The sequence below is a fragment of the Lontra canadensis genome, unplaced genomic scaffold (assembly GCF_010015895.1).
Source record: "Lontra canadensis isolate GAN:19392208 unplaced genomic scaffold, GSC_riverotter_1.0 scaffold9, whole genome shotgun sequence".
Lineage (NCBI taxonomy): Eukaryota > Metazoa > Chordata > Mammalia > Carnivora > Mustelidae > Lontra > Lontra canadensis.
The window spans coordinates 17,804,324-17,827,543 of record NW_022631003.1 but is presented as its reverse complement, the minus strand read 5'-3'; the positions used below and the strand labels follow the sequence as shown (position 1 = coordinate 17,827,543).

Sequence of the window (23,220 nt, the reverse complement as noted above, 5' to 3'; positions counted from 1 at the left end):
TGCTTCTTCACAATATGAGATTACAGTAACACTTGCCATATCTTTCTTAGGAATCAGAATTGACTGTACTGCTCTAGTTTCAGTTCTAAAGTGATAGCTCAGGACGTGTCTTAATTTTTCAGTTGTATAGGAGACTTTTATCCACACGAATCAAGACCTTCCTTCTTTGATCAGGTGTGTTTCTGTGTGTGTCTGTGTTTCTAACAACTGTTTTTCAGGAAATGAGAAATTCTTGAGGTTTCAAACACGAGAAAGTTTCCAAAAATATTTACACTGTAAGGTAACTATAATTGCTTCTTTGAATAGAATTACGGAGGTCAAGGAATTCTTCTTACTACTGAGGTATATACTGGTTTACACTACATTCAGTGGTTAGTAAGCAGGATATATTTACTAAAGAATAAGATGTTATGATGTTGCTAGAAGATGGAGTCTTGTCATTAAACAAAACTAGAGGAATCAATCTACATTTGGGATTAAAAGATTGAATTTCCATTTGAATTCACACATGGGAATTTTTTGCTCTTATGCAGGGCACTTACCTTCTGTGATACATGACTTTATTTGCAAAGTGAAAAAAACATATTGTTACTTACTACTATGATGATCAAATATGAAACAGCTTTTTTAAAATCTATGCACTATGTATATTTATTTAATAGCCATTTTCTCTCTGAAAGCTCTTCTAGACACTGTAAGATGTTACTATATAAATAAACATGAGATTATTTTTGTTAATAAAGATGGTGATGATAACTTATAGATGATGATGATGGTGGTGATGATGATTATAATAACGATGATACTATGGACAGAAGTTGAATTAATATGTACTAGAAACAAACATCCAAAGAATTCATATGTCTTACCCAAATTTGCCTTGCCAAAAAAAATTGTCACCAAGTAAGATAACTGTAAATAGAAAACTATAGATGTTGTCATTCAAGATCAGTGATGGAAAATATTTTTGATTAAGTAGCTTAATGTAGGTGAATGAAAAACACCTATTGCATTTTTTAAATATTTATTTTTTATTTTATAACTAAAAGAAATGCAAAAACATAATTTTGCCTGGCTTGTATGAACTCTTATTTTCATTTTCCTCTTTATATATATGAATGGGAGAGATATTTTTGTATTCTTATTTTTCTAAGGAAGACATGTCATCTTCAAGATGAAGATTTTGGATTCATCTCTGGGGTAAATAAATAGTCATAATCTGACAATGAACCTGATCCGAGATCGGTGGGCTCGTCCCAACATGGGTATGTGTTTTCCACATAGATGTGTAATTTAGCCTGTGTATAATTTTAAGATTCCCAGAATTTGATACAAGTGTACAAGGCATAAGAAAGCAAGTTACTCTAATTCATTTATGTTCATTTCATCTTATATTTTAAATGGAGTTTTCAAAAACTTGAAAGCTTTTTTCCTCCTTTGTTTCATTAACTACCTAAAGTAAAATCTTTCACAATCTGAGGTAGCCTGAAATAGTAACAGCATGAGGATTTGGAGTTAGAAGAATTTTAATCAAACTTTTACTAGTCTCTAGCTTTGAGATCTGGACAACCCACATCTTCTCTGCACTTTAGTTTCCTTTCTCTATCAAATAGAGATATAAAACATGTTATATGTACATTAGTCAATTTCTACTTCTAGCATTATATTAAATACAAATATGATTTTGGCCTCCTGTTAACATTCAATTTTTTCATCCATAAAATAATACCTACCCTCTTCACATGTTTGATAATTATGTTACATATGGTATGTACAAACAATGCTTTAGTTTAGTTTTAGGTATAAAAGATAATTAATATTAACATTTCATTATGTAAAGTTTTTATGTATTCAGTAATGATAACTATTTCAGGAAGAGAGCAAAGTGGCTTTTTACTTGTTTTGTTCAGAGACAGCTTATTTGTCTTTATCTTAAAATTTTACACATTATTTGTATGTCCTTCACTGGAAAAAAAGGCAATTACTGCTTACTACATGATTAACATTATTGATTCTAAATGAATGTTATTTTAATTTCACTTTTTAAACCACTCATGACAAGTTGTGTTAATATCCTTTGGTCTTTTGTTCCTTTTTTTCCTTTTTCTTTTTTTTTCTTTTTTTTGCGTATAATTTGTGAAGTTATTAATTTAGCAAATATGGCTCTATGAATTAAACACATGTCTATCTCCCTAGGTCCCTGTCTATTTTACTATACACTGTCTTTATTTTAATGTTAGATTTTATTACACACTAAGAATTACCTTATTTTTTATAGAATTACCTTTATTTTTATAGCACAGATCTGCTAAAGACCTTTTGCCATAGAATAAATATAATTTTATTCATATTACAAGTACAAAAATCATAATAATGAAGTAATATAAAACAAAAGTAACTTGATGTTATACTTTAAAAATGATATGAACAGTATGTCAAGTTAAATATGAAAAACTATGACCAAAGGGGCTGAAAGGCTATGACTCCTATTGACCTGAACTGCTTTTCTCTAGAAATGAATGAAGTTCATAATTATAACTTGGAACTGGTAAAGCATGGTACTTCTCCACGATGGCAAAAGAGAAAGTCTACATTAATCACAAGCAAATGTGGAGAAAATCGTAAGTTCAATACTCCATTTGTCTTTTCTCACTATACTGAGGTGAGTCTTGGAATCTGTATGATTAGATCAGTGATTAACAGTCAGTTTGTTTTACCTTAATGAGAAAAGCAGAAATGAAATTAACTCTAGTATAATATTGGAATATATAATACAATTAGCAGAAATTGTTCAGCTTAGAATTTTTTCATGCCCCATAAATGATACTATCATTAACATAATGACAACTAAGACAGCAGTTTCTTGATTTTTTTTCAAGTTTTTATTTAAATTCCAGTTAGTTAATATATGGTGTAATAATAGTTTAAGGTTTAGAATTTAGTGATTCAGTACTTATATATAACACCTGGTGCTCATTACAAGTGATCTCCTTAATCCCTAACACCTATCTAGCCCATCTTCCACCCACCTACCCTCTGGTAACCATAAGTTTGTTCTTTATAGGTAAGAGTCTGTTCCTTGGTTTGCCTTTTTTCCCCCCTAGGTTCATTTGTTTTGTTTCTCAAATTGCACATATGAGTGAAATCATATGGTATTTGTCTTTCTCTGACTGACTGATTTTGTTTGGCATAATACTCTCTAGCTCCACCCACACCATTGCAAATGGCAAGATTTCATTCTTTATGATGGTTGAATGATATTCTAATGTTCTATATATAAAATATTCTAATATAGATATAGATGATATAGATATAGATATCACTTTTTTATCCATTCATTTTGTCCATTCATCAGTCAATGGACATTTGGGATCTTTCCATAATTTGGCTAATGTTAATAATGTTGCTGTAAACAACAGGGTGCATATATCCCTTTAAATTAGTATTTTGTATCCTTTGGGTAAATACCTGGTAGTATAATTGATGGATTGTAGGATAGTTCTATTTTTAACTTTTTGAGGAAGCACCATACTGTTTCCCACAGTAGCTGTACCAGTTTGCATTCTTACCAACAATGCATGAGGGTTCCACTTTCTCCAATTCCTCACAAATGTCTGTTGTTTCCTGTGTTGTTCATTTTAGCCATTTCGACTGGTGTCAGTTGATATCTCATCATAGTTTTGATTTGTATTTCCCTGATAATGAGTAATGTTGGACATTTTTTCATATGTCTGTTGGCCACCTAGATGTCTTTGTAAAATGTCTATTCATGCCTTCTGCCCATTTTAACTGGGTTATTTGTTTTTGGGGTGTTGAGTTTTATAAGTTCTTCATATATTTTGGATATTAGATATGTCATTTGCAAGTATCTTTTCCTATTCTATAGGTTGTCTTTTAGTTCTGTTGAGTGTTTCCTTCACTATGAAGAAGGTTTTTATTTTTATAAGTTCCAATAGTTTATTTATGCTTTTGTTTCTCTTGCCTCAGGAGACATACTAGTAAGAAGTTGCTATGGCCAATGTCAAAGAGTTTACTGTCTCTGTTCTCCTGTAGGGTTCTCATGGTTTCCTGTCTCACATGTAGGTCTTTCATCAACTTTAAATTTATTTCTGTGTATAGTGCAAGAAAGTGATCCAGTTTCATTCTTTTGCATGTTGCTCTCCAATTTTCCCAACACTATTTGTCAAAGAGACTGTCCTTTTTCCATTGGATATTCTTTCTTGCTTTGTCAAAGGTTAGTTGGCCATAGAGCTGTGGGTTCATTTCTGGGTTTTCTATTCTATTCTATTAATCTATGTGTCTATTTTTGTGCCAGGACCATACTGTCTTGATACTACAGGTTTGTAATATAACTGGAAGTCTGGAATTGCAAAGCTTCTAGTTTTGCTTTTCTTTCTCAAGGTTGCTTTGGGTATTCAGGGTCTTTCATGGTTCCATACAAAGTTTAGGATTATTTGTTCTGGCTCCATGAAAAATGCTTTTGGTATCTGGCTAGAGATTACACTGAATGTGAGACAGCAGTTTCTAAGGGAGCACTCAACAACTAACTTTAAGGAAAAGTAAATGAAATGGAAACAAAAGGGAAAGGAAATACAAAATATCTTTCAGAGATCTGTTCTTAAAGGTGTGGAAGCAACAATTTGATTGTCATTCACAGAAATGTTTCAGAATGTACAGAGATAAGCTCTCTGTTTTTTATCAAGCCAGAACACCAATGAAAATAGAGCCTGAAATTGTTTACACAGAAAGGAAAAGAACAGACTTCTCACTTATGAATCTTCATAAAGTGTTAAAAAATAAATGATTATTTATGAGTGGATTACAAGGAGGGAAATGTGCCATAAGCAGTCATCAAAGGGGGAAGCTTGTATGATCATATGCATAATGTTGAAAAGGTTTTAGATAAAAATCACTCTGAGTTCTTAATTTAAAAGAACTTAATTTTTTAAAATCTCTAATACTTTTTTCAAACGTATACTTATTCAGAGGTTATCATTATGCTTATTGATAAATGCTAGCTGCATTTTGTTTTACAGATTTTATTTATTTATTTCACAGACAGAGATCACAAGTAGGCAGAGAAGCAGGCAGAGAGAGAGGGGGAAGCAGGCTCCCTGCCAAGCAGAGAGCCCAATGCGGGGCTCGATCCCAGGACCCTTAGATCATGACCTGAGCCGAAGGCAGAGGCTTTAACCCACTGAATCACCCAGGCGCCCCCGCATTTTTATTATAGTTAGAAAAGACAAGAATTTTTGCTGTCATTGTTGTTGACTAAGAGTAATTGTTCTGCTGGTGCTAGCCAACATGAATAACCAAGAAAAAGAAAAAAAAGCAAATGATGTGACATTAGAATAAAAAAGCAAAATAAACATTACTTGCAATTATTTGTAATTTAAAATACTTTTTTTTAATTTTTAAATTTTTTAATAAACATATAATATATTTTTATCCCCAGGGGTACAGGTCTGTGAACCACCAGGTTTACACATTTCACAGCACTCATCATAGCACATACCCTCCCCAATGTCCATATCCCCACCACCCTCTCCCATCCCTCCTCCCCCCAGCAACCTTTTAAAGACCTTCAAAAGCTTCATTCAAAAATATGACAAACAATATGAAAATCTGATATGAGGACTCAATTGAAAATAAGATATAAAAATCAATTGCCTTACTATCTAGAAAAACAATAAAAATGTAATGAAACAAAAATTCCATATATACAAGACCAAATTTTTTTTAAAAAATACAGAAATAAACTTTTTAATTAAAAACGCTAGTAGTAAAACTATCAATTTAAAGTTGTATTGACAGGGGCACCTGGGTGGCTCAGTGGGTTAAAGCCTCTGCCTTCGGCTCAGGTCGTGATCCCAGGGTCCTGGGATCGAGCCCCACATAGGGCTTTCTGCTCAGCAGGGAGTCTGCCTCCCCCTCTCTCTGCCTGCCTCTCTGCCTACTTGTGATCTCTGTCAAATAAATAAATAAAATCTTAAATTAAAAAGTTGTATTGACAAACATAAAATAAGACATGCATAATGGGAAAAGACATTTTAAAGATGTAAATTATCTCCATATATTTATGCATTTAATGTGACTCTATTGAAAGATTAATTACAATATTTTAAACATACAGGTTCTTGAAAAGCTTGACGTTCTTTTTATTTTTTTTTGGTTTTTCTTTTTTTTAAAGATTTTATTTATTTATTCGACAGAGAGAGACACAGTGAGAGAGGGAATACAAGCAGGGGGAGTAGGAGAGGGAGAAGGAGGCTTCCTGCCAAGCAGGGAGCCCAATACGGGGCTCGATCCCAGGAAGCTGGGATCATGACCTGAGCCAAAGGCAGAAGCTTAACCCACTGAGCCACCCAGGTATCCCAAGTTCTTTTTATTTTAAAGTTCTTAAGGTACATATAAAGTGTAATGATAAACAAAATATTTTGAAAAAGAAATGTAATATATAGTTGTGGGTACTGTGAAAAACTCAAGCATATTGCAAAACTAAGGGAATTCTACATATAGTGTGAATGGAAAATGCATAAAGAACATAGGAATAAATGAAAATACAACTATGAATGTATTACATGCTAAAGGTGGTATTTCATAGCAATGAGAACACATTGATTTATTCAGTAAATGATGTTAGAAAAATTAAGTGCCCATTTGGAAAAAAAAATTTAAATTTAAGTTCCTACCTTATTTATTACACACACACACACACACACACACACACGCAAAAATATCAAATAGGTCAAATAAAAAAGGAAACCATATAACATGATGACACATGAGTTCAACATAATTTATAAACTAAGAATAATGAAGACATTTTATCATATCCAAAAAAAATCAGTTATAAAGGAAAATTTGATCAAGGTAACCATTACACATTCAACACTCCCACAATTTCATAATGTTAAAGCAGAAATATCTGAGATGTGTGTTTGCAAAACATATGGTAAGAAATGAACTAATACCCTTAACCCGAAAAGCAAAAAAGGAACCAGCTACTCAATACAAACAAGAGAATTATCAGAGAAATAAAATAAAAACATTATTTAACCATAATAAAAGATGTCCAATCTTATTCATAACAGGAAAAACAGAATTTAAATTAAAAATATTGCTTATAAGGTTTAGATATTTTAAAATGTGAATAATATTTAGTGCAGAGAATATGTGAGCAAACAGGCTTTTAAATTTATTTTTGGTACTACATAAATTGGTATTTCTTCTTTGGACTGAAAATTTCAATCACTACAAAAATTTTAAATGCAAATGCCCTTGACTCAGCAGTTACTCTCTCAGGTATTTCTCTTAGAGAGGAACTCAAAAATATACACAGGTGTGTATAAAATATTATTCATATTGTTATATCTAATAGCAAAACTCAGAAACAATTTAAATACATGTTGGAAAAAATTAAGTTTGTCAATAGATTTTGTCCACGTATCAATGAAATGTAATGAAAGCAACTATTTATAAAATTTTGACTTTATAAGACATGATATGGAATAATCACTAAGATATTTTCTTAAGTAAAAAAAAAATCATGAAGTATTTTCTGCAGTTTCTTCAACATTTTTTAAAAAGGGATTGAAGGGAAATGTCTATATTTATTATTGTATCTACATAAAAATATTTTTTAAATTATAGCCATGATTTATTCTATGGAGGAAACTGGAGAACTTTTAGAGAGAAACAGTAGGGAGTATGCATTTCTGTAGTCTTTTTTTTTTTTTTTAATCACTTGCAAAGTATTTATTTTACTAGTTCTAAGTAAAAGTACTGATGTCCCTCCCCCCTAAAAAGCACTCATAACATTTATATCAAACATGAACATACCAAACTTTTTAATCTTTATTTTCTATTCGTTCTCATTTTTTTTTTTTTTGACAGCATCTCCATTTTCTGTAGCCCGTGCCATTGCTATAGCTATGGGGATCCATTTCATTATAATGGTAATGATATGTGGTGCCATATTCATACATTGTAAGTAGAGAAGTAGATAGAACATTCTTGACTTAATGATTGTAATGCATTACTTTGATTAGTATTCAGAAATACAGAGACATAAACAAGCAATATTGTATGTGTCTTTATGTTTTTGCTATTAGTGTAAAAATGTGTCAACTACTTTTGCTAGGACTATGTTATAATAACCTTTTAATAATTTTATTTTTTAATTCTTGAACTGTGTTTTACATATAATGTTTTATTAGTTTTAGGTGTACAATATAGTGATTCAACAATTCTATACATTACTCAGTGCTCACAATGATGAATGTAATCACCATCTGTCATTATACAATGCTATTACAATATTTTTGACTATATTCCATATGTTGTACTTTTCATCTTCATGACTTACTTATTTTATAACTGGAAGTTTGTACCTCTTAATCCTCTTAATTATTTTAATAGCATTATTCAACCAAGAAGCTCCAATTTCTTTGCAAGGTAAGTGAAAGTTTTCTAATATTTTGAAGCACAGATTACATGAATCTCTATATAACTGAGCATAAGCATGCATCCAATGTTATTAAGAGAGTGTGTGAGAAAATGATTAATTCTTGTCCGTAATCCATAACATCCCCAATTTTTATTTTTTAACAATGAAAGAGTGCTTCTAAAAAAGCAGAAGATACTTGGCTTTGACATCTGTCTCTCTTTATAAATGTGTAAAGATATGTCATTGGAGGTGATCCAATTGGTTATCTGGAATGTTAAAGATACAATAAAAGAGTATTTAACTGTCTAGACAAAATCTGATATAATCTTCAGACTCGTACAGAATTAATAATATATTCTCTCTTTCTAGAAAGTTATTGTGGCCCATGTCCTAAAAACTGGATATGTTATAAAAATAACTGTTACCAATTTTTTAATGAGAGCAAAAACTGGTACCAGAGCCAAGCTTCTTGTATGTCTCAAAATTCCAGTCTCCTGAAGATATACAGCAGAGAAGATCAGGTTGAGTATTTGTTTTAATTTCCCTTACTATACTCAGTCCTAACATGGGAGGCAACTAACTGAAATATGAACCTGAAACATAAGAGAGTCATTAGACTCAAATATATCCATCCTAAATTTTTCTGCATCAAAAATAAGAAAGCAGAGGGGAATCAAGATGGCGGAGAAGTAGCAGGCTGAGACTACTTCAGGTAGCAGGAGATCAACTAGATAGCTTATCTAAAGATTGCAAACACCTACAAATCCAACGGGAGATCTAAGAGAAGAAGAACAGCAATTCTAGAAACAGAAAATCAACCACTTTCTGAAAGGTAGGACTGGCGGAGAAGTGAATCCAAAGTGACAGGAAGATAGACCGCGGGGGAGGGGCCGGCTCCCGGAAAGCGGCAGAACAATGGAGCACAAAATCAGGACTTTTAAAAGTCTGTTCCGCTGAGGGACATCACTCCAGAGGCTAAACTGGGGTGAAGCCCACATGGGGTCAGCATGGCCTCAGGTCCCGCAGGGTCACAGAAGGATCAGGGGTGTCTGAGTGTCACAGAGCTTGCAGGTATTAGAACGGGGAAGCCGGCTACAGAGACAGAGCCGAGGAGTGAGCTCACACCTTGGGGTTACCTTGAACCAGTCGCAGGATCGGTCAGCTCAGAGCACGGCCGGAGGCCAGGCAGACGGGAGTAAATGGGTGCTATTCTCTGAGGGCGCACTGAGGAGTGGGGCCCCAAGCTCTCGGCTCCTCCGGGCCAGAGACTGGGAGGCCGCCATCTTCATTCCTGTCCTCTGGAACTCTACAGAAAGCTCTCAGGGAACAAAAGCTCCCAAAAGCAAACCCGAGTGTATTACTAAGCCCGGCCCCTGGCAAGGGTGGTGCAATTCCGCCTGGGGCAAAGACACTTGAGAATCACTACAACAGGCCCCTCCCCCAGAAGATCAACAAGAAATCCAGCCAGGACCAAGTTCACCTATCAAGGAGTGCAGTTTCAATACCAAGGAGAGCGGAGGATTTCCAGAGGAGAAGAAAGCAAAGCACGGAACTCATGGCTTTCTCCCCATGATTCTTTATCTTGCAGTTAATTTGATTTTTTTTTCTTTTTCAATTTTTTTTCTCTCTTCTTCTGCTAATTTTTTTAACTTTTACCCTTTTCTTTTTTAACGTTTTTAACTAGTTTATCTAATATATATATATATTCTTTTTTACATTTTTTCTTTATCCGTTTTCTTTTTTTAATCATTTCCTTTTTTTTTTTTTTTTCTTTCTGAACCTCCTTTTATCCCCTTTCTCCCCCCTCACGATTTGGGATCTCTTCTTATTTGGTTAAAGCATATTTTGCTGGGGTCTTTGCCACACTTTTAGTATTTTATTTGCTTTTTCATATACTCTTATCCAGACAAAATGACAAGGCAGAAAAATTCACCACAAAAAAAAAAAGAACAAGAGGCCGTACCAAAAGCTAGGGACCTAATCAATACAGACATTGGCAATAAGTCAGATCTAGAGTTCAGAATGATGATTCTCAAGGTTCTAGCCAGGCTCAAAAAGGCATGGAAGATATTAGAGAAACCCTCTCGGGAGATATAAAAGTCCTTTATGGAGAAATAAAAGAACTAAAATCTAACCAAGTTGAAATCAAGAAAGCTATTAATGAGGTACAATAAAAAATGGAGGCTTTCACTGCTAGGATAAATGAGGGAGAAGAAAGAATTAGCGATATAGAAGACCAAATGAGAGAGAATAAAGAAGCCGAGCAAAAGATGGACAAACAGCTCCTGGACCACGAGGGCAGAATTCGAGAGATAAGTGACACCATAAGATGAAACAACATTAGAATAATTGGGATTCCAGAAGAAGAAGAAAGAGAGAGGGGAGCAGAAGGTATATTGGAGAGAATTATTGGAGAGAATTTCCTCAATATGGCAAAAGGAACAAGCATCAAAACCCAGGAGGTTCAGAGAACCCCCCTCAAAATCAATAAGAATAGGTCCACACCCCGTCACCTAATAGTAAAATTTACAAGTCTTAGTGACAAAGAGAAAATCCTGAAAGCAGCCCCGGAAAAGAAGTCGGTAACATACAATGGTAAAATATTAGATTGGCAGCAGACTTATCCACAGAGACCTGCCAGGCCAGAAAGAGCTGGCACGATATATTCAGAGCACTAAACGAGAAAAACATGCAGCCAAGTATACTATATCCAGCTAGGCTATCATTGAAAATAGAAGGAGAGATAAAAAGCTTCCAGGACAAACAAAAACTGAAAGAATTTGCAAACACCAAACCAGCTCTAAAGGAAATATTGAAAGGGGACCTCTAAACAAAGAGAGAGCCTAAAAGTAGTATATCAGAAAGGAACAGAGACAATATACAATAACAGTCACCTTACAGGCAATACAATGGCACTAAATTCATATCTCTCAATAGTTACCCTGAATGTTAATAGGTTAAATGCCCCACTCAAAAGACACTGGGTGTCAGAATGGATAAAAAAACAAAACCCATCTATATGTTGCCTACAAGAAACTCATTTTAAAACCGAAGACACCTCCAGATTTAAAGTGAGGGGGTGGAAAAGAATTTACCATGCTAATGGACATCAGAAGAAAGCAGGGGTGGCAATCCTTATATCAGATCAATTAGATTTTAAGCCAAAGACTATAATAAGAGATGAGGAAGGACACTATATCATACTCAAAGGAACTGTCCAACAAGAAGATCTAACAATTTTAAATATCTATGCCCCTAACGTGGGAGCAGCCAACTATATAAACCAATTAATATCAAAATCAAAGAAACACATCAACAATCATACAATAATAGTAGGGGACTTTAACACTCCCCTCACTGAAATGGACAGATCATCCAAGCAAAAGATCAACAAGGAAATAAAGGCCTTGAATGACACACTGGACCAGATGGACATCACAGATATATTCAGAACATTTCATCCCAAAGCAACAGAATACACATTCTTCTCTAGTGCACATGGAACATTCTCCAAAATAGATCACATCCTCGGTCCTAAATCAGGTCTCAACTGATATCAAAAGATTGGGATCATTCCCTGCATATTTTCAGACCACAATGCTCTGAAGCTAGAACTCAATCACAAGAGGAAATTTGGAAAGAACCCAAATACATGGAGACTAAACAGCATCCTTCTAAAGAATGAATGGGTCAACCAGGAAATTAAAGAAGAATTGAAAAAAATCATGGAAACAAATGATAATGAAAACACAACGGTTCAAAATCTGTGGGACACAGCAAAGACAGTCCTGAGAGGAAAATATATAGTGGTACAAGCCTTTCTCAAGAAACAAGAAAGGTCTCAGGTACACAACCTAACCCTACATCTAAAGGAACTGGAGAAAGAACAAGAAAGAAACCCTAAACCCAGCAGAAGAGAAATCATAAAGATCAGAGCAGAAATCAATGAAATAGAAACCAAAAAAACAATAGAACAAATCAACGAAACTAGGAGCTGGTTCCTTGAAAGAATTAATAAGATTGATAAACCTCTGGCCAGACTTATCAAAAAGAAAAGAGAAAGCACCCAAATAAATAAAATCATGAATGAAAGAGGAGAGATCACAACTAACACCAAAGAAATACAGACAATTATAAGAACATACTATGAGCAACTCTACACCAACAAATTTGACAATCTGGAAGAAATGGATGCATTCCTAGAGACATATAAACTACCACAACTGAACCAGGAAGAAATAGAAAACCTGAACAGACCCATAACCAGTAAGGAGATTGAAACAGTCATCAAAAATCTCCAAACAAACAAAAGCCCAGGGCCAGATGGCTTCCCGGGGGAATTCTACCAAACATTTAAAGAAGAACTAATTCCTATTCTCCTGAAACTGTTCCAAAAAATAGAAATGGAAGGAAAACTTCCAAACTCATTTTATGAGGCTAGCATCACCTTGATCCCAAAACCAGACAAGGATCCCATCAAAAAAGAGAACTACAGACCAATATCCTTGATGAACACAGATGCGAAAATTCTCACCAAAACACTAGCCAATAGGATTCAATAGTACATTAAAAGGATTATTCACCACGACCAAGTGGGATTTATTCCAGGGCTGCAAGGTTGGTTCAATATCCGCAAATCAATCAATGTGATACAACACATTAATAAAAGAAAGAACAAGAACTATATGATACTCTCAATAGATGCTAAAAAAGCATTTGACAAAGTACAGCATCCCTTCCTGATCAAAACTTCAAAGTGTAGGGATAGAGGGCACATACCTCAATATTATCAAAGCTATCTATGAGAAAACCACCGCAAATATCATTCTCAATGGAGAAAAACTGAAAACTTTTCCGCTAAGGTCAGGAACACAGCAGGAATGTCCATTATCACCTCTGCTATTCAACATAGTACTAAAAGTTCTAGCCTCAGCAATCAGACAACAAAAGGAAATTAAAGTCATCCAAATCGGCAAAGAAGAAGTCAAACTCTCACTCTTCACAGATGATATGATACTCTATGTGGAAAACCCCAAAGACTCCACTCCAAAACTGCTAGAACTTGTACAGGAATTCAGTAAAGTGTCAGGATATAAAATCAATGCACAGAAATCAGTTGCATTTCTCTACACCAAGAACAAGACAGAAGAAAGAGAAATTAAGGAGGCAATCCCATTTACAATTGCACCCAAAACTATAAGATACCTAGGAATAAACCTAACCAAAGAGGCTAAGAATCTATACTCAGAAAATTATAAAGTACTCATGAAAGAAATTGAGGAAGACACAAAAAAATGGAAAATGTTCCATGCTCCTGGATTGAAAGAATAAATATTATGAAAATGTCTATGCTACCTAAAGCAATCTACACATTTAATGCAATTCCTATCAAAATACCATCCATTTTTTTCAAAGAAATGGAACAAATAATCCTAAAACCAGAAAAGACCTTGAATAGCCAAAGGAATATTGAAAAAGAAAGCCAAAGTTGGTGGCATCACAATTCCGGACTTGAAGCTCTATTACAAAGCTGTCATCATTAAGACAGCATGGTACTGGCACAAAAACAGACACATAGATCAATGGAACAGAAGAAAGACCCCAGAAATAGACCCTCAACTCTATGGTCAACTATTCTTCGACAAAGCAGGAAAGAATGTCCAATGGAAAAAAGACAGCCTCTTCAATAATTGTTGTTGGGAAAATTGGACAGCCACATGCAGAAAAATGAAATTGGACTGTTTCCTTACACCACACACGAAAATAGACTCAAAATGGATGAAAGACCTCAATGTGAGAAAGGAATCCATAAAATCTTTGACGAGAACACAGGCAGCAACCTCTTTGACCTCAGCTGCAGCAACATCTTCCTAGGAACATCGCCAAAGGCAAGGGAAGCAAGGGCAAAAATGAACTATTGGGATTTCATCAAGATCAAAAGCTTTTGCACAGCAAAGGAAACAGTTAACAAAACCAAAAGACAACTGACAGAATGGGAGAAGATATTTGCAAACGACATATCAGATAAAGGGCTAGTGTCCAAAATCTATAAAGACCTTAGCAAACTCAACACCCAAACAACAAATAATCCAATCAAGAAATGGGCAGAAGACATGAACAGACATTTCTGCAAAGAAAACATCCAGATGGCCAACAGACACATGAAAAAGTGCTCCATATCACTCGGCATCAGGGAAATACAAATCAAAACCACAATGAGATACCACCTCACACCAGTCAGAATGGCTAAAATTAACAAGTCAGGAAATGACAGATGCTGGCGAGAATGCGGAGAAAGGGGAACCCTCCTACACTGTTGGTGGGAATGCAAGCTGGTGCAACCACTCTGGAAAACAGCATGGAGGTTCCTCAAAATGTTGAAAATAGAATTACCCTATGACCCAACAATTGCACTACTGGGTATTTACCCTAAAGATACAAACGTAGTGATCCGAAGGGGCACGTGCATCCGAATGTTTATAGCAGCAATGTCCACAATAGCCAAACTATGGAAAGAACCTAGATGTCCATCAACAGATGAATGGCTAAAGAAGATGTGGTATATATACACAATGGAATACTATGCGGACATCAAAAGAAATGAAATCTTGCCATTTGCGACGACATGGATGGAACTAGAGGGTATCATGCTTAGCGAAATAAGTCAATCAGAGAAAGACAATTATCATATGATCTCCTTGATATGAGGAAGTGGAGATGCAACATGGGGGGTTAAGGGGGTATGAGAAGAATAAATGAAACAAGATGGGATTGGGAGGGAGACAAACCATAAGTGACTCTTAATCTCAATAACAAACTGAGGGTTGTTGGGGAGAGGGGAGTTGGGAGAAGGCGGGTGGGGTTATGGACTTTGGGGAGGGTATGTGCTATGGTGAGTGCTGTGAAGTGTGTAAACCTGGCGATTCACAGACCTGTACCCCTGGGGATAAAAATATATTATATGTTTATAAAAATTTTAAAAAAATTAAAAATAAATAAATAAATAAATAAATAAATAAATAGAAAACAAGCACAGGACACTGGGGTGACTCAGTTGGTTAAGCGTCTGCTTTCAGTTCAGGTCATGATGCCAGGGTCCTGGGATGGAGCCCTGCATCAGGCCCCCTGCTCAGTGGAAAGCCTGCTTCTCCCTCTCCCTCCACCTCTTCTGCCCCACAACTTGTGTGCTCCCCCCATCTCAAATAGATAAATAAAGTCTTTTTTTTTAAATAAAAATTTAAAATTAAAAAAATAAATAAAAATAAGAAAGCACAGAAATTTTAGTTATTATGTACAGTGTTTAAGTGAGAATTAGGCTAGAGGACAGAATGCATTTCCCCAAGTGTAGGGAAAAAATGATTAAATGATTATGGCTTTGTATTAATTAAAATTCTGAGCACTGATTTATTTGTGTTCTCAAACAGGACTTCTTTAAATTAGTGAAATCATACCATTGGATGGGACTAATACAAATTCCAGCAAATGGATCTTGGCAGTGGGAAGATGGCACCATTCTCTTACAGAACCAGTAAGTCTTAAGGCGTCTATTTGTGGGTTTTGTCTCTAAGCTATCTCTATGGTCATTCAAGATCATGTTACTTCACACAATGCCAGGATGTTCCCATATCCTAACAGATTCAGCAAAACACCCTGAGGGCCTAAATTTAGGAGATTATAGACAGAGCAGCCAATACCAATTATAATAAGTAACATTGTTTGCTATGTGCTAAGTACTGCACAAGGTAAATCTAATACTATGCCCATTTTAGAGAGGAAGAGACTAAAGCAGAGAGGTTAAGTATCAAACACATATTCTTTCTAGAAGTTTCACCTGCAAAACTTTCCCTTTGCACCCTTGTAATCTCTCCTTCTTACCCCTTTCTGCCCACCTTTTTCTGACCCCAGGCAACTAACCTACTTTATGTCACTATAGATTAGTTTGCAATTTATAGAATTTAATATAAATGGATTTCTGCCATATGTGCCATTCTCAAGTCTGGCTTTCTCACCCAGCATAATTATTTTGGATTCAGCCACCTCATAGCATGTATGAAGGATTAATTTATTTTTGTTCCTGGAGGTATTCCATTTATGAGTCACTCAATTTGCTTTGCCTTTCCTCTGTTGATGAATAGATAGGTAGTTTCCAGTTGTTGACTATTAGCAATAAAGCTACTTGCTATGAATATTTGTGTACAAGTCTGTATGAACATATACAGAACATATACATTTCTATTCTCTTACATTGAAAGGTAAGAGTAGAATGGTTGGGTAATATAATAAGTATGTGTTTGACTTTTTAAGAACCTGCCAAACTATTTTCCAAAGTAACTGTGCCATTTTACATTCCTACTAGCAGTGTATGAGAGTTCTAGTTGCTCTCCATCCTGGTCTACACTTGTTACATCCCTGACATTTTAGCCATTATCACAGGTGTGTAGTGGTATCTCATTGTGGTTTTAACTTGCATTTCACTAATGACTAATGATGACGAACATCTTTTTTGTGCTCATTTACCATTTATTTTTCAATTTTCTATTTCATTAATTTCTGCTCCCCACTTCCACTATATTTCTTTCAGTATTCACTCACACAGGCTCCTCGTTCAACCTTCAGCTGTATTAAAAGACTCCCATTTATCTATCCTCTAAAGAAAAGAGAAAGGAAACCACCATAGTTTCTTGTAGTGAAAACTGATCTATTGGTTTGAATTTTTTTTCCTAATAGAAACATTCAGGCTACAAATATGTAAGATAATTTTGCAACATCCTCACATGTTTTGAGATATTGTGTTTTCATTTTCATTCACTTCAAAATAGCTTCTAAATTCCCATTTGCATTCTTCTTTGATCCATGGATTATTCAGAAGTGTGATATTTAGTTTCCAACATTTGGAATTTCCCAGAGATTTTTTCTTTTACTGAGTTCTAATTTAGTTCCATCTTAATCAAAGAACATACTTTGTATGACTTGAATCCACTTAAGTTTATTGAGATTAGTTTTATGGACCTGACTATGGTCTGTTTTCCAAAACGTTCCATGTGAAGTTGAACAAACTGTGTATTACACGATCCTTGGGACGAGTGTATTATAATTTCAATTAGGTCAAGTTAGCTGGAAGTGTTGCTCCAGTCTTAAACTTTCTGATTTTCTGTCTATTTATTCTATTAATTACTGAGAGACAGATATTGAAATCTTGGAGTATAATTATGGATTTATGTATTTTAGTTCAAAATTTTTTTCCCAAAATATTCTTAAGTTCTATTGATAAATGTTTGGGTTGTTGTGTACTCCTGATGAATTTATGACTCTTATCATTATGTAATCTCTTTTTCCATAATGACATTTTGTGCTGTGAAATCCTCCTTTGTCTATTATAAATATAGCCTGTCAGGTACTCTTTGATTAGTGCTAATGTGGTATTTATTTTGTATTCCTTTCTTTTTAACCTATCTCTGTATTTATATTACAACTAACTTCTATGGACAGAATACTCTTATAGGCAGACTACAGTTGGAGTCATTTTATCATCAAATCTAATGATCTCTGCCCTTTTGATGGGAAGTTTAAGACATTCACTTTCTGTGTGATTATTTACATCATTTAAGTCTTTATCTTGCAATTTGTCTATTATTTGCCCAATTCGCTGTTTATTAGTTTAAGAGATAAAGTTCAGTGATTCATCAGTTGAATATAATACCCATTGTTCATTACATCAAGTACCTTCCTTAATGCCAATTACCCAACTACTCCATTCCCCCACCCAACTTTCCTTCAGCACCCCAGTTTGTTCCCAATAATTAAGAATTCTTATGGTTTGCTTCCCTCTCTATTTTCATCTTACTTTATTTTTTCCTTCCCTTCCTGTATGTTCATCTTCTTTTTCTTACATTCCACATATGAGTGAAATCATATGGCATTTGTCTTTCTCTGACTTATTTAGTAACTGGTATTATATCACGTATGTATTAGTATAGTATTCTTGCAATAGTATCCTTCCATTTCTTCCTTTTAAACTTTGTACTATTTTTTTTTCTAGCCTGTTAAGATATAATTAACATATAACATTGTGTAGGTTTAAGGTGCACAATATGATGATTTGATACACATATATATATTGTTCAGTGATTACCACAATAAAGGTTAGTTAACATATTTATCACCTTCACTTGACCACAATATTTATTTATTTATTTATTTATTTATTTATTTTGGTGAGAACATTTAAAATTAACTCTGTTGGCAACTTTCAAGTATATAACACAGTATTGCTAACTATAGTCATGCTGTATACTAGATATAATATCAGATGACATGCATATTATTGTACTACATATGTTATATATATAACATATTTACATGTATATGTTAGGTTGCTCATCTGAGATCTTTCTTTTCTCTTCATTTAGGCATTTATTCCTATAAAATCCCCTCTTAGAACTAATGGCTTTGCTATATTCCATAAGTTTTGGTATGTTGTATTTTCATTTTTGTTCATCTCAAGATACTTTTTGATGTCTCTTTTGACTTCTTCTTTAATCCATTGGTTGTTTAGGAGCATGTCGCTCAATTTCCATGTATTTGTGAAATGTTCTGGTTTTTTACTGCTATCAATTTGGAGCTGTGGTCATAAAAAAAACACCTGATATGATTTTTAATCATAAATTTGTTAGAGCTTGCTTTGTGGCCCAATATATCATCTATCCTGGGGAACATTTCATATGTCCTTAAGAAGAATGTGTAATCTACTTCTGTTGGACTGAATGTTCTGGATATTTCTGTTAGGCCCATTTAGTCTATAGTGTTATTCAAATTTACTGTTTCCTTATTAATTGTCTCATGTCTATTTAATGTTACAAGTACAATATTGAAATTCCCTATGTTACTGTATTGCTATCTCTTTCTCCCTTCAGTTCTGTTAGTAGGTCTTTATGTATTTAGGTGTTCCAATGTTGGATGAATATATATTTAAAATTGTTTTATCCTCTTGATTAATCAACCCCTTTACTACAATATAGTGACATTCTTGTCTTCTGTGACTGATTTTGACTTAAAGTCTATTTTGACTGATATAACTATGCCCACACCTATTCGGTTTGGCATATCATTTGCCTGGAATATCACCCACCATTCATTCACTTTTGGCCTATGTGTGCCCTCAAAGTAAGTCTCTTGCATGCAGCATATTGATGTACCTCATTTTAAATCCATTTAGCCACCCTATAATATATCTTTCCCACCTCTAGCTACTTTAATAGTTTTTCTTTATAACTGGATTTGAGAAATTGGGTTGTAATATGCCTTAGGTTAGTTTTTTTTTTCTTGTGCTTGTGTTTTGTTGAGACTCTTAGATCTATGAGTTTATAATTTTCAGCAAAATTAAAAAGTTTACTACTATTATTTCTTCAAATTTCCCCCCCTTTCATTTCTCTTTCCTTTTCCTCAGACACGCTACAGTTACAAATACATTAAACAAATTGAAATTGGAATGAAGTTAACTTGTGCTTTTTTCTTATATAAAACTATAAAAGTTTTTAATTCTTTATTTCAAGTGTATTTTACTTATTTGAATCTCTAGTTCTGTAGAGATAATAAAAACATCACAACAACATTAACGCTAATGTCTGGTTAATTAGCTGGTTCCTTTCTGTCACAGAGAGTTTTATGCTCTTCATATGTATCTTTTCATTGAGCAGTCTTAAAAACCTCTATAACGGGGTCATTTTTAATTTTGCTGGTAAGAAACAGAGTTTTAAAGTGTATAATAATTCACCTAAACTATAAAAATGAGTAATAGTTCTGGTAGGGATTCAAATAAATGTCTTTATTACTCTCCAGCCAGAATTACTATTGAATGACCTTTAAAAAAATCCCTTCTCAAGGCACCTGGGTGGTTCAGTTGGTTGGGCATCCCAATCTTGGTTTCAGCTCTGGTCATGATCTCATGGATCATGAGATTAAGCTCCACTTTGGGCTCCACCATCAGAGGGGAGTCTGCTTGAAGATTCTCTCCCTCTGCCCCTCTCTCCCTTTCTCTCCCTCTCTCTAAAATAAATAAATAAATCTTTTTTAAAAATCGCTTCTCCTTGATTTTGAGGTTCAGTTTGCTTCCCTAATGGATAATCAATGAATAACCTTTTACTGCCATCTGTTTCTTTCATATATCCCCTTATATTCATTGTAACAGGTACTACCTATGCTCCTCCTTCATTATATATTTGGAATTTGGAGGCCCCAGTACACCTTAGACTTGATGTGGAATGACTTCATTTCTGTATGGCTTGCGATTTTATTTTTGATGAAAACCAGTCTATTCTCCAGAAATACTAATAAAACTTGTTTCACCTTATCTCAGTATTTTCCATGCTTTAAGTGTAAATGTTTGTTTTAGAAGCAAAAGCAAAACAACTAGAAAGATAAATTTCAGTTATGCATGTGATATTTTTTGAGTGTTATTCAATTTCCAGGAACTTTGCAGAGATAATGACAGAGATGAATAGGACACAATTCCTTCAGGGGTTTCACACTTCAGTTAGAGATATGGGTATAAGCAAATAAGTACCATCCAGAATAATCAGTACTCTGGCAGACATGGGATACAAATGGTATGGGAAAACACACAGAAATGGAAGGAATACAAAAAAAGAGTGAGATTTAAAAATGAGACTCTAATGTACATAGATTGAGACCAACTAACAGCAGTTACTAAAAATATCTTAATTTTTTCTCCTATGGTAGCTAATGGTTTCTATATGGACTGAGTCTCTTCCCTTGTCCTTTTGAATACAAACTATCGGACCATGGTCTTTCTCTAATTTTTTGTTCAGATTTACACTGATGCATCCTCACTCTCTCCTTGGCCTTCTATTTCCCACAGGTTCCTGGCAGAATACAAATCACCAGACTCTGAAGCAAAATAGATACACAGATATAACTATCTCTACATGAAAAAATAAATAAGTAACTATCTCTACGTGGAATGTCTACACAGACACACATTATATATATATATATATATATATATATACTTATATATATACACAGACATTCCATATATAAAAGAATTTTACAATATTTATTTCCTTACCAAGTAAATTTGCATATATCCAAAGAAGATTGTTTATTTTTACATAAAAATGACATCTGCTGACTTCTAAACTGAATTCTAAGTTCTAACCTATTTGATATGCTTAAAAAAATTTAAAAACTTTCATTTCACTCAGGTACATGTATCAAGAGATTCCAGACTTCCTAAATTGACTAATTTCCAATGTAGCAAAAAATAGTGGCATATAATTTATAATAGAATGAAGTTCTTGCTTTTATAACTGAGTTGGCTATATTTTGCATATCTTTAACTAAGAAAGACTAGGCATGGTCCTAAAACCTTCTGAAACAATATTATTTCAATACCTATATTTAGATTTGTTGTATTGCATTTTTATATTTATGCATTAATAAATATGTATTGTTTGGATTAATTTACATATTAAATATTTAAATATGTGTTAATAAAGTCACAAATATAATTTGTCCTTCTAGATTAACAATGGTTGAAATGCAAAATGGAACCTGTGCAGTTTATGGATCAAGTTTTAAAGGTTATACTGAAAACTGTTCAACTCCAAACACATACATCTGCATGCAAAGGATTGTATAAATGCTTATGATTTATAAAAAATAAAGAATTCAAGAGCACGGAAGCCTTTCTTGGGGTGCCAGTGTGGCTCAGTCGGTTAAGGCTCTATCTTTAGCTCAGGTCATGATTGCAGGGTCCTGGGATGAGCCTCAAGTCAAGCTCTCAGCAGGGAGCCTGCTTCTCCCTCTGCCCTGCCCCCTCCTCACTCTTGTGTGCCCTCTCTCTCTCACTGTCGCTCTATCTCAAATAAATAAAAATAAAATCTTTTTAAAAAATAAGCCTTTCTCTGAATGTTCTCTGTGAAGAAAACTTCCAGAAAAAAATTCTGCCTATAGTTATTGAATTATTTTTCCATCTATGACCTGACACAAAAATAATCTTGCAGGGGAATAAAGGCTGATAATTAAAGAATTTATCTTCTATAAAAATGTTTTGTTTAATTTTTGTAATGAGTAAATCTAGTAAATCTAGTAATGAGCAAATTCATTTTTTTATTTAATAAACTGTTGATGAAACCGAGGGTTAAACTAAACTTCAAGCTACAATTTTATTAAATGTGCACAAATATTACACTAAGTGGACTTTTAGAGTTCTTCAAACTCAAAAATTTTGAAAATTAAATAAATTTAAAGCTGGGTGACGGGTATATGATGATTCATTACATTTGCTATATTTAAAAGTTTTCGAAATGAAAGTTGAAATATCAACAAATTTCTCCTCAAAATTTCAAAATGCCACTACTAGTTTAATGCAGTACATGAGATGTGTGGCAGATATTGAATTACTCCTCACAGTAAGACTATGGCACCAGGTATTACAAAATACAGAAAATTAAAGAATTGAGTTTGAAAAGGACTTTCCAGGCTTCAGTGGGAAAATGACACCTGAATGGAAACTTGCAGAGTGATTAGAAGTTGTCTGGACAAATCATAAGGATAACAGAATCCTAGCAAATGGAATACTACTTGCAAATGTGCAGATGTTGGAAGAGTGTAAGGAAAGCCAGTTTGCTTGACTTACTTCACTTAGCATAATCCCCTCCAGTTCCATCTATGTTGATGCAAATGGTGGTATTCATCCCTTCGGATAGCTGAATAATATTCCTTATGCTAAGTGATGCTAGTCAACCAGA

At 34.2% G+C, this 23,220-nt stretch overlaps 1 protein-coding gene across 7 annotated transcripts; it reads left to right on the top strand.

The window, feature by feature from the left end:
- On the top strand, positions 1-22,148 carry LOC116866204 (NKG2-D type II integral membrane protein). Of its 7 annotated transcripts, XM_032854978.1 has the most exons (9): positions 1-174; positions 1,159-1,265; positions 2,514-2,621; positions 7,897-7,989; positions 8,422-8,457; positions 8,819-8,970; positions 15,874-15,977; positions 21,327-21,409; positions 21,992-22,073. In XM_032854978.1, exons 2-8 carry the CDS (start codon positions 1,226-1,228, stop codon positions 21,367-21,369), a joined length of 576 nt encoding a protein of 191 aa, XP_032710869.1. In that variant the 5' UTR covers positions 1-174; positions 1,159-1,225; the 3' UTR covers positions 21,370-21,409; positions 21,992-22,073. The 7 variants fall into 7 exon arrangements, with proteins under 7 accessions (XP_032710869.1, XP_032710871.1, XP_032710867.1 ...); XM_032854980.1 differs by lacking the exons at positions 21,327-21,409; positions 21,992-22,073 and adding an exon at positions 18,859-18,889; XM_032854976.1 differs by lacking the exon at positions 21,327-21,409 and having other exon boundaries at positions 4-174; positions 21,992-22,148.
- Positions 22,149-23,220: the final 1,072 nt, after the last annotated feature.

Coding starts and splice junctions, on each gene's coding strand:
- LOC116866204 (XM_032854976.1), top strand. CDS start 1,226: ATGAACCTGATCCGAGATCGGTGGGCTCGTCCCAACATGG. Junction 8,971..15,873: donor TATACAGCAGAGAAGATCAG/GTTGAGTATTTG, acceptor GTTCTCAAACAG/GACTTCTTTAAATTAGTGAA. Junction 15,978..21,991: donor ACCATTCTCTTACAGAACCA/GTAAGTCTTAAG, acceptor TTGTCCTTCTAG/ATTAACAATGGTTGAAATGC.